This window comes from Geospiza fortis, unplaced genomic scaffold, assembly GCF_000277835.1.
Source record: "Geospiza fortis unplaced genomic scaffold, GeoFor_1.0 scaffold524, whole genome shotgun sequence".
Taxonomy (NCBI): Eukaryota; Metazoa; Chordata; class Aves; order Passeriformes; family Thraupidae; genus Geospiza; species Geospiza fortis.
This window is the reverse complement of record NW_005054437.1, coordinates 360937-376262: the sequence shown is the minus strand read 5'-3', so window position 1 is coordinate 376262 and position 15326 is coordinate 360937. Positions and strand designations below refer to the sequence as shown.

Genomic DNA, 15326 nt, shown 5'->3' with positions numbered 1-15326 from the left:
AGATAAGTCATTCCTGTCAAATCCAGCTTCACTGAAGATTTGTTTTTATTATTTTAGGAACTACATTTTTGATAAGTTTCGTTCTGGAAGAGAGGTAGTTACTGCCTGGAGTTGGGCACTGTAGGCTGGAGGGCATCATGCCTCATGTGGAAACAAGCACTCTTCATTAGGAAATGAGCCCATTCAGACCAGGACTTAAAAGATTCTCTTTAGGGACATTTTTCAGAGACTTTCAGTGGTCTATACCTGCTGACAGGCTGTCCTATGGGAAAGGAGTAAGGACTGATCTAAGGGCTGAGCAAATCTGCTGATTTGAGTAACTGTGAAGAGTAGCTGATTTCTGTGTTGATTCCACAGGGACTAAACCTCTATCTCAATTCCTCTTAATATATTGTGGTGTGTTTACCCCAGCTGGACATCTGGTGCAGACCAAAGACATTTTATCACTACCCTCCCACAGCTGGACAGGAGAGAGAAAATTTAACAAAAGGCTTTTGAAGCATGGTAAGGATAGGGAGATCACTCACCAATTCCTGTCACAGGCAAAACACACTCAGCTTGGGGAATTTAATTTATTACCAATCAAATCAGAATAGTGTAAGGAAAATAAACTGCTAAATTTTAAAACATCTTTCTCCTACTCCTCCCTTCTTGCTGGGCTTAGCTTTATTTCAGAATTCTTTACTTCCTTTACCCACTGGTGCAGGTGGATGGGGAATGGGGTCTGTGGTCAGTTCATCATGCCTCATCTTTCTCCCTCTCTCCTCTGCTGTCACATATTCTCACTCCCCTCTTTAGCTGCAGTTGCTGTTGCAGTGTTCTTCCCCTTCTCAATAGTGTTGACACAGAGGCACTGGGACCCATTGCTGCTCCTGGCCACAGGGGAAGCTTCCAGCAGCCTCTGACAGAAGCCACCCCTGCAGTCCCCTCCTGCCACCAAAGCCTTGCCACACAAACCCAATACTTATGTACTCTTCTATTTCTCTTCTTTAATTGCACTCTTCTGCTTAGCCATGTTTTTCAGTTTTAGCCCTTTCATAATATTTACAAAAACAAATAGGACATGGCACCACCTCAGTGAAACACAGCAGCAGCTCTGCCACTCTTGTAGCTCAGAAAAGGTGAATATAATGAATTTTCCTCAGGCTGGGAGGGGGCAGGTTGCAAAGAACACAAAGACTGTTAGACCCAAAGTAAATTATTCAGAACAGTGCTGAAGTGAACAAGGGGAAATGGGAGTGAAAATGAGAACTCCCTAAATCTGAACTGTCACTTCCTACAAAAACTGTGACCAGACTTTTTCCTTTATACAGTGGAAAGCCTTGTAGAGCTTTAAAACATTTAAAATTCTATAAAGCTTTTTATCCATAACGCTATGAGACTTGCACTCAAAACATAGGGTTGACTGCACTAATTATGGCACTTAGTCCTTTTCTTTAGAAAAAGATGGACACAGGGACAGGAAATTTGCAGAAGTTGAAACATAAGATATAATTAGTGGAACTAGCTGTGCCTGGTCTGGCAGGCAGAACAGCATTGTTGTGGCTGTGTAGTTTGCCTTCATGTGGCTCAAAATGCAGCTGCCCTTGGCTTCTCTGAAGGTCAGTTAGACCAGGTGGTAGAGTGGGGCTTCTGCTCAGCAGGGGCACTTCCATTGTTTCCATCTTCCTGCCCTCTAAGTGATTTTGTACAGTAGGATGTTAAAGGTGGTATTTCTAATACCCTCTGCTATCTTAATGGTAATAAAAGGAGCCAAAGATTGGAGAGAATCCTGCTTTCAAGTTCAAGAATAGACTTGGATTCTGCCTCCTTTTCTCCAGATTGCCCAGCAGGAGCTCTGTGATATTTTAGGCTTCTTTATGTGAGATTGCATGTAAACACAGAGTAAGCAATAAATCTGAAACACTTCAATCCTTGCAATACCAAGTAAATACAGCTTTGCATATGAGGAGTCACTTTGTAAAAGAGCTGGCCACAGAAAGTGCAGGAACTTCACTGTTGTGGCCATGCCTAGATAAGGGATTACAGAAAATCTGAACCACTGAACAGGCTGACAGGTAGATCAATACAAATATACATTGGTGCTGGTTCTTTTAATGTAGACTGAAATCTTCCAGGAGCCAGTTCTGGAATGAAAATACAGCAGTGGCCAGCGACCCAGACACACTCAGTCTGAGAATATTGTATCACTTTTGTTCCAGCTGGAGCTAGGAAGGAGGTATGAGGAAACAGGATGCTCCTCCCAGCAGGCCTCTAAGATTTTGAAAGGAATTGTAAAAGACAAAATAAAAGGAAGAGGAGAGAATCACTCCCTTTTGCCTCCTCTTAACCCCTTTAGGCTGCCTTGAAAATAATTTAGTTTTATTTCTGTCTGGTACTGATTAGTTCTCACATCAGGAAGGGGAGTATGAAGGAGTCTCCATTAAGCCTGCAAGCAGATCCATTTAACTGACTGGGAGCACTTAGACCCACTGGGTTTCTATGCTATAAATCCTTGGAACCTGTTCCACTGGTGACAGATGGCCTGGCTCAGGATTAATGAAACAAAATATCTGTGCCACTGCATCAAACAGCTGAAGAAGCTGGCATCAGATCCCCAACCAGAAAAAAGTATGCAGACTACTCTACTCCTTTCCTCCTGGAAATGTTTCCTGGGGCGAGGGGCGAGAGAGATTAGGCCATTAGTCTGGGAATTGCTGGCAGTGAGCAGTCTTCCTGGAGCAGCCCTGTGCTGCAAGCTCCCTTCTCCCTGGAAGTGTGGACAAATGGCCACTGTCTGTGGGAATGGCTGGAGCACCAAGGGCCAAGCTTGCTCCTGAGACTGGCACGCCAGGGCAGCCAGGATGTGGTGTAACACCATCCCAGTGCCTGGTTGGTTTGTGTTGGATGTGCTCTGTAGGGTGCACGTGGGTGTTTTCCAGGGTTCCCAGGTAGGAATGCTGTGGCTGACTGTGACTAGTGAGCTTTAGTGGGGTGCTGAGCTGCTCCAGCACAAACTATGCTGGAGGGTGTAACAGGGGCACAAAGCTGCCCGGCACAGAGGGGCCTCAAATTCTGTGCTGAACCAGTGACAGAAACAGAAAATGAGCAAGGAGACGTTGTATCTGCACAGTAAAAATACCGAGTAAATTAATATTTTTAATTGCTGTTACACACAGAAGAAATTAGAAAAAAAATTACATTCCAAACAAAGAATAGTAAAATCAGCATAAAAATGTGTTAAGAAAAGATCCCAGATCAAGTGGCTGTACTGCATGTGGTGACCTTTACAATCACAGTAAAGAAAGTAAGTGCTAGAGACTTTCAAACATGGCAAAGTGCTTGGCTCCCCAGAGGAGAGCAGCTGCTTCAGTCACATTTTCAGTACACTCTGCCTGGAATGTGTGGGAGAGGGGCTGGAGCAAGAGACTCACACGGGTCCAAGACATAGAGATTAGTGTTCAGGGCAGACCAGCCACTCTGCATTCTCAGGCAGGCAGAACTGCCACTTACCTGGTGGCATTTGCTTTCTCCTTCCTTGTTTGGTTTTGGTTTGGTTTTTTTTTGTTTTGTTTGTTTCTTTGTTTGTTGTTTTGTGGTTTTTTTTTTTGTTTTTTTTTTTTTTTTGTGGTTTTGGGGTTTTATTCTTGTTTTTGTTGTTGCTTTCTGGTTTTTCAGTTTTATTTAACAAAGCTTCAGGTTCTGCTGGCCTGACCCTGCCCCAGCACCATAGGCTTGGAGCAAGCCTGCCCAGCTGAATTAGGAGCAAGGCTTGGTCCAGCAGGAACCTGCACCAGCAGGGTCTAGACAAAAATGTTTGTAGTGATTCAGCACCATCGCCCAATGGGCTGGTTTTGGTTTCTTGCTTCTGTCAGGAAAAGGTGTCTTTTATTTCCTTATGCTCTGTCTTTTGACTGATCCAAATTGGCCCAGTCATGCTCCCACTGAAGTCTTGGTGGCTCAACACCTGCACCTTGTGCTTCAGCCTCACTTTTGAGCCATCACACCACTCCAGTAAGCTCATCCGACAGCAGCACAGTGTCACCACAGAAACAATACAGACCACAGAAGTTTTGCCATTCCTGCCAAATGCCCACTTTTTTTCCATTTGTAGTCTGTCTAGAGTTGTATATTTTTATTCTTTACAGTAAGAGCAAAAATAAAATAACATTAAGAAAATTTTCTCCAAACTAAGAAAATGAAAACCCATCAAATATTTTAAAGAAACCATAAAAATTTGCATTGTGTTTGCTTCTGAGTTCATATTAAGATTTTACTGCAGCTGCTTCAAAATAATGGTCCATTTCACAAGTACACAGCTCACATTCCTTGGTGTGTAATTCCTTGCTTTCATTTGTGTTTGTACAGCAGCTAGTGCTACAAAAACTAGGTAGTTTCTAGCTGTGGTCCAGATTTAGATCAGTGAACAGTGGCATTTTTATCCTAGTTGAGAACACGGTGAGAACACGGTGATGGTTGAGAGCTGTATTTCTAGATCAACTTTTGTTCTGGGCCAAGGGACTGGTGGTACAAGCACTTCCTTTGCTACAAAACCCACTGCTTCCTTCATTTGGATGAAAGAAATGAATCCAAGAAGGATGTGCTGACCTTATTGATTCCATCAAGGCTTTCTCTCTCTGCTGATTTTAAAGCCAGTGAAACTTAGAGAAATTAAACATCCCTTTGAAAGCTGTCTCATAAAACCCAGCTGACCTTCTGCAGACTGAAGGTTGAACAGAATTACTTCATTTTCTGTTCCAGCTTTTTCAAAAGCCACAGCAGACTGTGAGGCACTCTGTTTTGGCTGGATTATATTTACTCTAGCTAACAGTGAGGGACAAGACCAGACTGCAAAAGTTAGATGCAAGGTTCAGAGCTAAGAATTTGGTCAAGGCTTTTAGAAGAACTAAAAATCATCTGTAAAACTGAAATTAGAGAGTTCAGATTTTTAAGCTAAACCTCCCTCAGAGTTCAAGTGAGCTGAGCCCATCCTGTTAACCAGCATGAATAAATATTTTGCAATTTTTTCCTATCTGATGCAATTTGAAAAGGCAGTCACACATTCCATGTTTTAAGAGAAGTCCTGCAGATCCCTAAAAGCAATTTTAACATTAAAGCTGGATAATACTTGTGACTTACACAGCACTTGACATCTTCAAAGTGCTGTATGAGCATCAATCCTCACGATATCCTTGTGAGGTAGGTAAGGGGCAATATCTCCATTTTAGAACGGGGGTGAGGGCCTGGTTCCCTGCTGGGATAACTTGACATTGCACTGGTCCTCATACACCACATGTCCTCCTGGCCCCAGAAAATTTAAGTGACTCACCTAAGGCCACAAAAGGAGTGAACATGGATAAAAGGCAGGAGGATTTCTGTCATGAGAAGTCAGCAACTTCCCATCCTCTTCCAAGAACACAGTTATGATGCCTCTGCTTAAAAGACCCCCTGTCTGTATTCAGAAACCAAGCAAAGAGAAAGAGGCACCTGCCACTGAGATCTACAGTTGCTGTTTGCTTTGATCTGCTTCTTCCAGAACAGCTCCCAAAATACCATGACAGCAAGATGAAAATGCAGGTGCTAGTGTCAAACTACAAGTCTGGAAAACTTTGAAGAGCCACGAAAAGCTGCCAAGTTCCTCCTGGGAATTTTATAAAACTTCTGTAAAAATATATATAAATTGCCTCCACTGATGACAACGTGAAACCTTCAAGCAAACTGCTCAAAAGCCATGTTAGAGTAATCCTGAAACCAACCAGTCTTACAGATGCCTCAATAGGGAGGAGTAAGAAGCCAGGTATCCAGCACAGAGTAAGAGTAAAGCTTATAGTTAAAATCCTCTGGCTTTGTTCTTCTTGACATGCCATTTCTACATGAGCATCACCCTGTGACACAGCATTACCAGCACTTACAAACAAGCTGCAATTAGCACTGCTTCTCTGACTGACCCTGGGAGTTCTGTGCTGAAGGATCTGCCTACAGAAAGAGGCTGAAGTAAACATGCTGCATCTTTTATATGTCCAATTAAAGAGCCAAAGGACCTCCAAGAGGCTGATAACTACAGAAAGTAACCAAACCACGTGTGTAGGCTCAAGTGGCCACAGACAGGGTTTGCAGTGTGAAAAGAAAGCCTCTGTGCTTAGCAACAAAAGGAGCTGCTGCTGCTGGGGCCAGGAACACTACACCACCTGGAAGGCTTTATTCTCTCTGCAATGTTCCTGGGCCAAAGACTGGGTGCTTCTCAAGGACTGTACTCCTGAAAAGGAGAAGAATGGACTGATCCTCAGTTTTACAGTGCAAAGAGCCAAAAGGAGGGTACACAAAGGCAGCCCCACAGACAGTAAAACCATTTGTCACATATGAACACCACTCTTTTTTTTGCTCTATTTCAAAGTGAAGATTGCCCTCACTGGGGTTGAGGGAACAGTTTTAATCCCAGGAAAAGTTATTTAACAGACTGCCAGCAACTGCTTAGTGCTTCTCAGGATTTAGGCATCTCAAAATTGTGTCAGATCACAGTCCACAGCAGCTGGTCTCTTCCCAGCAGGAAAGAGCCTCCAGGAAAATGGTCTCATTCAAGTAATATGGATTAGAAAGTGGAATACAGAGCCAGAGAGAGATTTTGAAGATTAAGAGCCTTTGCCAGCAAACCTCCAAGCCAACCAGGACTCTCCTTTGTATGCTGAGGGCTCTGCCTCATGTTCCTGGGAAGGCTGAAGCTGTTGCAGCAGCGAGATGGAGCCAGTGTGACTGGCCAATGTGTCCCAGCCAGGCCACTCCAGGTGACCTGTTCCAGGACAGCAAGGGAACAACAGCCCACTTGGGCTGCACAAGTTTCTGCTGTCCCACCCAGAGACCTCTGCCACCAGAAACTGCACCTCTGATGGCCAGTGGAGAGGAGAGGCCTCCTAATAACACGTCAAGACTCTTTTCTGCAGGTATTCAGTGGCTAATGGTACAGCAGGACAGCAAAGCCAGCCAAGAAGAAAAAGCACACAGAAAAGCAACTCAGCTATTTTCAGGCAGTTCAAGACTACTTGTTTCTAGAGAGGGAGAAAAGAGAATCAAAACTCAAGACTTTTAAATAAAGCTTACTTTATCACACAAGCATTTCCCTCAAAGCAAAGGGAAGCTCAGGATGTGGGGGAGCTCCTCTGAAGAACTGCCAGCTAAGGACTGAGTGTGCTGACCCGTGCCAAGGAGCTGGGATTCAAAGACGGCAGTGTGCTGTTTGCTCACATGCTGGGAGGATGGTGGGGTTCGCCCCAAATGCTTAGACTTCCTCTCAGCTGGGTCACTTTTTTGCTGGAGGAGATTTGCAAACAGCCAAGCTGAGCAACAGCAGGTGACATCTGCAGAGAGCTACACTGCAGGGTTCAATCTGTGGCCAGGAGATAAGCAATGCTGATGAATGAAAATGGTGTATGGCTCTGAATTCCCTTAGCTGTTTACTCCAGGCAGGCCCCCATGTGCCAGTGAATGAATACTGACAGTATTACATAACAGCATTAAAGGGAAGGGATTACACGGGGCTCTGCTACCTACAGTGCTTTCCCTATCCATAATGCAGCTGACCTTTCTGATCCCTGTCTGAAAAGCAGCAGATGCCCCCACGGGGTCAGGATGTTAACCCAGATTTCTGTAATACTGGCTGCATTTGCTCTGATGGAGAAGTCGTGGGGAGGCAATGCCTATTCCCTGCCAGGCACACCAGGTAAGGCTGGAGAGGAGCAGGAGACCCACTCAGCACCTCTTAACACAAGGGAAAAGCTAGCAAGGTTCTATGTGAGTTCATGTGAGTTTGAGAAGGAAGTGGCAGGCGTGTTGAACACAAAGGACACTGCTTTTCAGGAAGCTCTGCTGAAAAGGGGCTTTCTGACAAAAAAAGAAGTGGTGCAAAGAGGATCCTTTTCCACCAGCTGGCAAAACATGGCAATCTACATCCAAAATCAGGGCCTTGATCACAGGAAATGCTCACACAAAGATTTAAGATACTGCAGGCAGCAGTACTAAAAGTACTACTGGAAGTGCTACTAAAACTTAATGAGTACATGGAATATTACTTGTTAGGACGTTGGAGAAAAAGACATAAAGATTAGATGCCTGTCTGCCATGCTAACGATAATTAGGACATACACTAAGACAATGAGTATGTTCTGCTTTAACAATCAAAGTTCCTCATGTGCCCATTACATCTCACTGGTGGCTGCAGGCACTGTGTAGCTATGTGCACGTGGAGAGGGAGAACACTGAGATGTCCCTGAAATCCCACCAAACTCCTGCTCTCCACAGCTCTGCCACAGGCAGCAATGCTGACCTGCACCTAGAGACCTGCCCTGGAGCAGTGAGCACTGCAATCAAAGCACACAGCACTGCCAGCACACCTCTCACTCTGTGCCCTCAGCTTGGGGTTCTGCTTTCATGCTGGCTCTGCTGGCTACTGCCCCACATACTGCCATTGACTCCAGAGCTCAGCTCACAGCTGGATATGCTCTTTTTATTCTCCCTCCAAGCTTCCTTTCAGTAGAGGAATAGCTCCAGTTTGCATACTGCAATGCACAAAAAGAGACAAACATTGGTTAAATTAATTTTTACCCATGACTTTAGCAGAGATCTGTGCCTGTCTGCCTACAGTCAAGAGCAAGCCTTTTAGCACAGTGCATGGCCAAACCTCCTTTCCACCAGCCCTCCTCTTCCCAGACATTCAGCATCAATTTCAAGACTAACAAGTAAAATGCAGTAGTACAGCACTTCCAAGGAGGAAAAGTTGAATGAGTAACTACTGCAGGGACAGTCTAAGCTTTCTGATGTGGACTCCACACTGAAGTAAGCTGTATTCAGAGAAAGCCAACAAAAAAAATGTAATTCCCAAAGGTAATGCTTCAAAGAAGCAAAATCAATATCACCAGTGTGCCTAGAGAAATGGAGATCTCTCTCAGGGGTGAATGCAGCTACAGCACCTGAGATATAACCCACGTGTTCACAGACTGCTGGCACTCCACCTAACTCCTCTTCCTGAAGTCCTCCTCATCCCTGGTCTCCACGGCCGAGAGCGCGATCAGCATCTGGGCCGCGTAGTAGGTGGCCATGATGATGAAGCGCGAGTAGGGCACGGGGAAGCAGAACTCATTGAGCGCGATGGTCAGGTCCGACACCATGAAGAGCATGGCGCCCACGCAGGCCGACAGCTTGGTCCATGTCCACAGGTCGTTGCAGAGCTGCACGCCCGCCACCGCCCGCCAGCCCATGAAGCCGATGAGGGCGATGTAGACGGCCACCAGGTAGGTGAAGGGGCCCGAGAGGTAGGAGTACAGGAAGGCATAGCAGGAACTGGAAACGACACCCATCAGCAAGCCGGCTTTGAGGTCCAAAGGCTTCATGCCAAAGGCTGACGAGTACAGGATGTGTGTGATGCCGAACATCAGCAGACCTGGAAAGAGGCATTGACACAGAAAGTGGGACCTTTCCTCAGTGACTGGTAGGTAGTAGCAGAAGAAAATATTCCTTGCAGTGTTACCTACCAGTAACACTAGCAGTGACAACCATACTGACCACTTGGGACCATTTTATTATAAAAATCTGTGCATGGGAGATAGCACCAAGCCTCCAAACTAAAAAAAAGCCCCAGCACAATTACAGCTGCAGCCAAGTACAGTTCTGCTGTGACAAAAGCCTTTCTGCTGAGAAGCTGGGTGGAACTAAGCTGCTGGAGAATGAATTGATCTTGTTTTTCAGGTAGTTCCTCTTCCCCTGCTTTGGGTGAAAGGTTGGGAGCAAGGTAGACCAAAAACCACCCCCTCTAACTATCCATAGTGTTTTGCTCATAGGTCACATGAAGAACAAGAAGACTGGAACCACACCAGTGTAGGAAGAAAATGTGACAAAAGACACTAATCCCTCTGAATCCTGACACAAAGCTTGCCCGTATTTAGCCGCAAACCCAAAGGCACTTGACGACTAAATCTGGCTGCTTCTCCATCTCTGCCCATAGCTGGGAGAAACCTAAGCTGGAAAGAAGCGGCTGGCATATTTCAGGGACTGCACCAATGTGATCTGCCAACAATTTTATGGCTATTTGGAAGATTCAGATGAACCTTACCAGGAATCAGTCAGGGAAAATAAAATGCCGGCTTTCCTTTGAAGTGCAACACCACTGAGAAATGCCAGATGTGGGTGTTGGAAGGTGCTGCCCATATGTTATTAACTTGCCACTAATCCATTTGATAAAAATATATCCCAATGTGTTGGCACAGCTGCTGCCTCCAAGCTGTCATGACAACTGTAGATAATGGGCCACAAACAGAGCCCAGCTCCTTGGGTCTTCTGGTTCCCAGACCCACACATGGTGCAGCTGCAGGCTCTCCTGCTTTATCTTGACAGGGATATTAGAGGAGTTAAGTTATTAGAGGAGCTGGAAGTTTTCATGCAACTCTAAAGCATGAAATGGAGAAAAGGATCTGGGAAACTGAATCCTCCAGCAGGACAATTGTTCACATTTAACACGTGATGCTCTGGTGTAAAAGGCAGTCACAAAAACCTGCAGCCGGCAGACGTTGCTTCATCCTACTACTCTTGTGTTGAGGCAGCTCAAGGAAGAAGTGGAAGTGTCTCCCTGCCTTTGGGAAAGACCAGATCAGACACCCACTGAGAGCTCAGCCATGGTGGGATGAGAAAGAAATCCACAGGAAGGAGGGGGCCGGTGGGATCTGTTTTGCAGGGTGAGGCTAGAGAAAATGGATAGTGTGAAGGGGAAAGAAGAGAAGCACAAAAGAGGATAATGAGAAGCTGATGTTTCACAGAGCTATTGCACCTCATTGACAGAACACTGAAGGAACTGAGAAGGGATTTAGGACAAGAACTTTTCATAGAGTTATAGTGCAGGAAAGATTAGAGCCCAGGGAGGTGGTAAGGAGAAGGATGTGTCGTCCTAGCAGTGAGCAATGTTTTTTTCCTTCAGTGGCATTATATGGAGCATTCTGCGACAGGGAACTGTGTTGTCTTTCATGCAGGCATCTGGCAGCGAGGAGGAGGAGGAGGAGGAGGAGGAGACAACAGGATGCAGCAGGCAAAGAGCCTGGAAAGGCAGGAGGAGTTTCGTGATAGGTGGTGAGGCTGGGCACAAACAAGGGAGTCAGCTCCCAGGTTTACTCATTCAACACCCACAAATCAAGCCAGGAACTAGAGAAACCTGTGATGGCTACACAGGGAAGGGGGTGCACTTCTCTTGTATTTCTCAGCCTTTAGCTTGGTCCTCTCAACCACATCAGGGAGATCAGCCCTTTTCTCCCACTTTCTTCCTCTGAGTTTCCTCTGTCTTCTTCACCAAATGCATAAATTGTTTCTAAGTGCCTACAAAGGAGGCAGTGTCAAAGGAGGTGGATATTAACACTGTAAAGTATCTTCTACATGCAGTAAGAGTAGTTAGAAAACAGTGTGTTATTAGTGGACTGAAACAGCAAAAATGAAAAAAGAGTCAAGGGTGCCAGGAGTAGGTTCCCAGGCTCTCTCTTCCCTATAAAGTAATGAACAAATGTCCTTTTATAAACTCATTGTCTCAAAAGCTTTTCAAATGAGCCCAGTTTCCAACCCTTTTCAGCCCAAAAACTGCAGGAATTGAAGAGCATATACATTTTTATCCAGTATTTCCTCTTCTCTCCCTAAACTTCAAGGTCTCACAACTGATGACATCAAAAATATTGTCAGTTTTCAGCAACAGCAACCTGATGAATTTTAAATAGGAGAAAATACTTTTTGCAGACAAAGTGAGAGATGAAATGGAGCAGTGCACTTTATGTGCTTATATCTGAAATGCAAATATTAACACTTCCCTACAGAAGGTAGCAGCTCAGTGGGCTGAGATTTTCAAAATGCTCCAAGAGATGCTTTTCTTCTCCTTAAGAAGAAAAATGTGCCTAAACCCACAAAGCAAAACCTCTCAGTTGTGAAACTAGGGCTGAAAACCCAACTCATTTGCAGATTAAAGCACATTGACCAGATGCTGAATTGCTGTGACTGGCTAACCTTCCTCTAGCAGTAACTTGGAGAGGAAACTCACAGATATATCAGTTACACGGGAATAGAGAGGGGCAGAAGAGTCCACACACAAAAATGATCATGAGGACAACTGGGCCTTGAATGTTTCCCAAGCCATAGCTCAAGGAGCAACTCCAGGAGGCAAAACCAGTTTGGCTGAGGCAACTGAGCCAGGTACTCCTGTTGGGAGGAGGCCTGTTGGTGGGAACATCAGCACTCAACACAGAAGGGATGGCACCTCAAGAAAGCTGGAACTCCTCAGCAATGTGCCCAAGGCTCAGCCAGATAGATACAATCCTCAGGGCCTAATCCAAACCCCAACAGAATCAGTAAACATTTTTACATGAACTTTTAATGGAATGGGGATAAGCCCTTGGGAAGCAGGATTAAAACCAGATTCAGAGCATTTGGCCTTTCATATCTGGCACCGCACACACTTCTTTCTTGTAAAGAAAGAGCTTGTGGGAATCCCAGAATAAAACTAGATACTAACCTCATGAGACAGGGCAAAAAATAAGCTTTGACTTTCAGATCTAACAACAGCACAAGTCAGGAAAGTTCTCTCTTCTCATCACACTTTCCAGTGGGACAGTTACAGCAGCCACTTAATGGTGGGTGTTATGTGCAATCCCTGTGTTGCTTAAATTAACTTCAGAAACCCCACCAGTCAGTTCAGTGAAGAACTCAACTGCTGCTGATTTCTTTTGACAGTCCAAGGCTAGGGAGAGAGTTGCTGCAGGCAGGTTCAACGTGGCTTTAAATGATTAATCTGAATCATTATGTTCCAGTCTGCAAACTAGCAAAATAAACCAAGCTCATTTTGCTCTGAGAGATGTGGATCTTTCTGTAGAGAAGACCAACCACTGTGGTAAGGTTTGTCCTTGATTGACCATCATTTAAATGTTTTGCAAAACAGACATGTCTTGTACAACAGGCTGCATGATTCACACTGATGAACCTGCAAGTAGGACAAGATTGCTGCTGCTTTGGTTTCTATCATCCACTTAATGCCTCCCCCAGGCTATGGGCTTGTCTATCAAAACATAAATGTTCTCTCCACCTGTTCTCCACCAAGGAGCTCCATCCCCAATCCCCACAGCAAAGGGCTGACAGATCTCCCTGCAGAGGGATGGGAGGTAAATACTTCCTGTAGCTTCATGGGAACTGACGAGTGCCACAAGCGTTTCCTTCTCTTCCCCAGGGAATCTGCCACACCACCTTCTCAACTCCAGCCAGCCCAGATGCTGTGACACATGCCAGGAAACCTAACCTGACCCAATTACCTCTCTAACCTCAAGAGAAGCTCAAAAGAAAGACTCATCCATGATTTGCTTCCCCAAACCATGATGGATTTTAGTCAAGGGATGAGTGCTTCCCAGCGCCTGGGGCTTAAGCTGTACATGAATAAACAAAACATGTGGCCCAGCAACTCATTACTAAATAAAGAGGGTAACAGCTGGGCACTGTGGCATCCCTTCAGGACTGACATTGTACTCACCATGAATGAAGTAGCCTTGCTCCTGCCAGATGAGAAAGGCATCTCCCACTGCCGAGAATATGAGTCCCGCTAGGATGCGGCTGGCACTCCGGTGTGACACTAAGAAGTTAATCCCATGAGCCAGAAGGAAAACCCACAGGCAAAAGATGGGCAGACATTTAATGAGGGCACTGAACCAAGAGGGGCTGGAAGTTGGCAGCCAGAGGACAAAATAGACACAAGTGGCTTTAAAGAAGGGGACCAGTTTAGGGCCTTCACTCTTCACCTAAAGAAAACAAACATTAAAAAAACAGGAAATTAATAGGATCATCAGAAGCATCAGTGAAATAAACTTCTTAACAGAACTGGCTCCTTCCCTTTGAAAGTTGATCTTCCATATACTGTCAGCTGGCAGTGTTCCTACCCCAAGAAATGCTGGTTGAACTTGACCACGATCCTCTGCATAGATCTTTGTGACCCTCTCTGCTGAAAACACTTCTCAGTTGGCAGGATGGGCTTTGGGTGGTAGATTTGGAGGAAGTTTTAGAACTCTTTACTTGTTCCATTGAAAATATTTATGCCGTTAGTCAAACTCCTCTGGTGCTCCTCGTCACCTATCTTGTGTTTAGGCCAACCTAATTTGTAGGAAGTTTTAGAAGTCATTACTTGTTCCATTGAAAATATTTATGCCATTAGTCAAACTCCTCTGGTGCTCCTCATCACCTATCTCGTGTTTAGACCAACCCCTTTAATATACCTTTCCAGGAGCTGTGAAAATACTGCATGCCCAGATATATCCCAGCAGCAAACAAGGCAGTAAAGGCACAAATCTTCTCTCCCATCTTCTCAGATCCTCCTGCTTAGCCAGTTGCAGATCACCCTGAGGATACAGGCTCTCACGTAACCCATTCTTTCCCCTGCCCTGTAGCCTGGAGCTGGCTGTTGGCATCACAAGTGTCAAAACCCAACACATCAACCTCCCAGGTGAGGATGTCACTTCCTCGGCTGACTAATACCAACATCAACCTGGTGTGCCTTTGTTCTAGCAATATTCTGATAATACAGTAATTGCAGGAAGTGTTTTGACTCAGGACTCTACTGTGTAAATACAGACATAAAAATGTAGCACGAGCACTTGGCTACTCATAAAAAAACCACAGCAGGGGCAGGGCACAGAGCTACAGGCTCCACAAGCTGGGTCTGCTCTTGACAAATACTTAGCTGAGACCACTCTGCACAGTGATATGCATTGTGTTCACCTGCCCTCCTGCCACATTTCTGCATTTCAGTGCAGGTGGGTAAAAGCCTATGTGAGAAACAAAGCTATGATTTTATTTCTTCCTGGAGAAGAGCTGAGGGCCAAGATAAGGAGCAAAGGAAAGGACTGTAACTGCTTCCATGCCTGCCTGCCTGAGCTATGTCCCAGAGTCTTACGGGGGGGGCTGTTTCCTCTTGCACCTAAGGCAGTGCAACCCCCTGAGCTCCCCTGCAGGCAGGGGTTCACCCTCAGTCTTCTCATTTCTTTGGTCAAGCAAGATTTATTTCCTGCATATCACAACGATTTCCCAGTACTCATGGCCAAAGCACACAGAGGCCTCCTGCACTGGAGGAGGACATGGGGGGAAATTTAGATGCATCCGAACAGATTCCACACTGTCAAGTCCAACTTGTCTTTGGTTTGTTTGGGTTTTTTTTCCAAATAACTTGACCCTTTTTTTGCTTCCTGCATCATGGGACATTGTCATGACCAGTGTCCATCTTCCTTTAATGCAGGATGCTTCAGTGCAGATACCTAGAACAGGTGAAGATTGCACAGGAAATAATCCATGCTTACAGT

At 45.3% G+C, this 15326-nt stretch overlaps 1 protein-coding gene across 1 annotated transcript; it reads right to left on the bottom strand.

Annotated features, from left to right (window-relative positions):
• Nucleotides 1–3101: 3101 nt before the first annotated feature.
• On the bottom strand, nt 3102–13829 carry TMEM86A (transmembrane protein 86A). Its single transcript, XM_031062122.1, is given in 2 exon segments — nt 3102–9409; nt 13511–13829. Coding segments are annotated over 2 exon segments (747 nt in total). The 3' UTR covers nt 3102–8981.
• Nucleotides 13830–15326: the final 1497 nt, after the last annotated feature.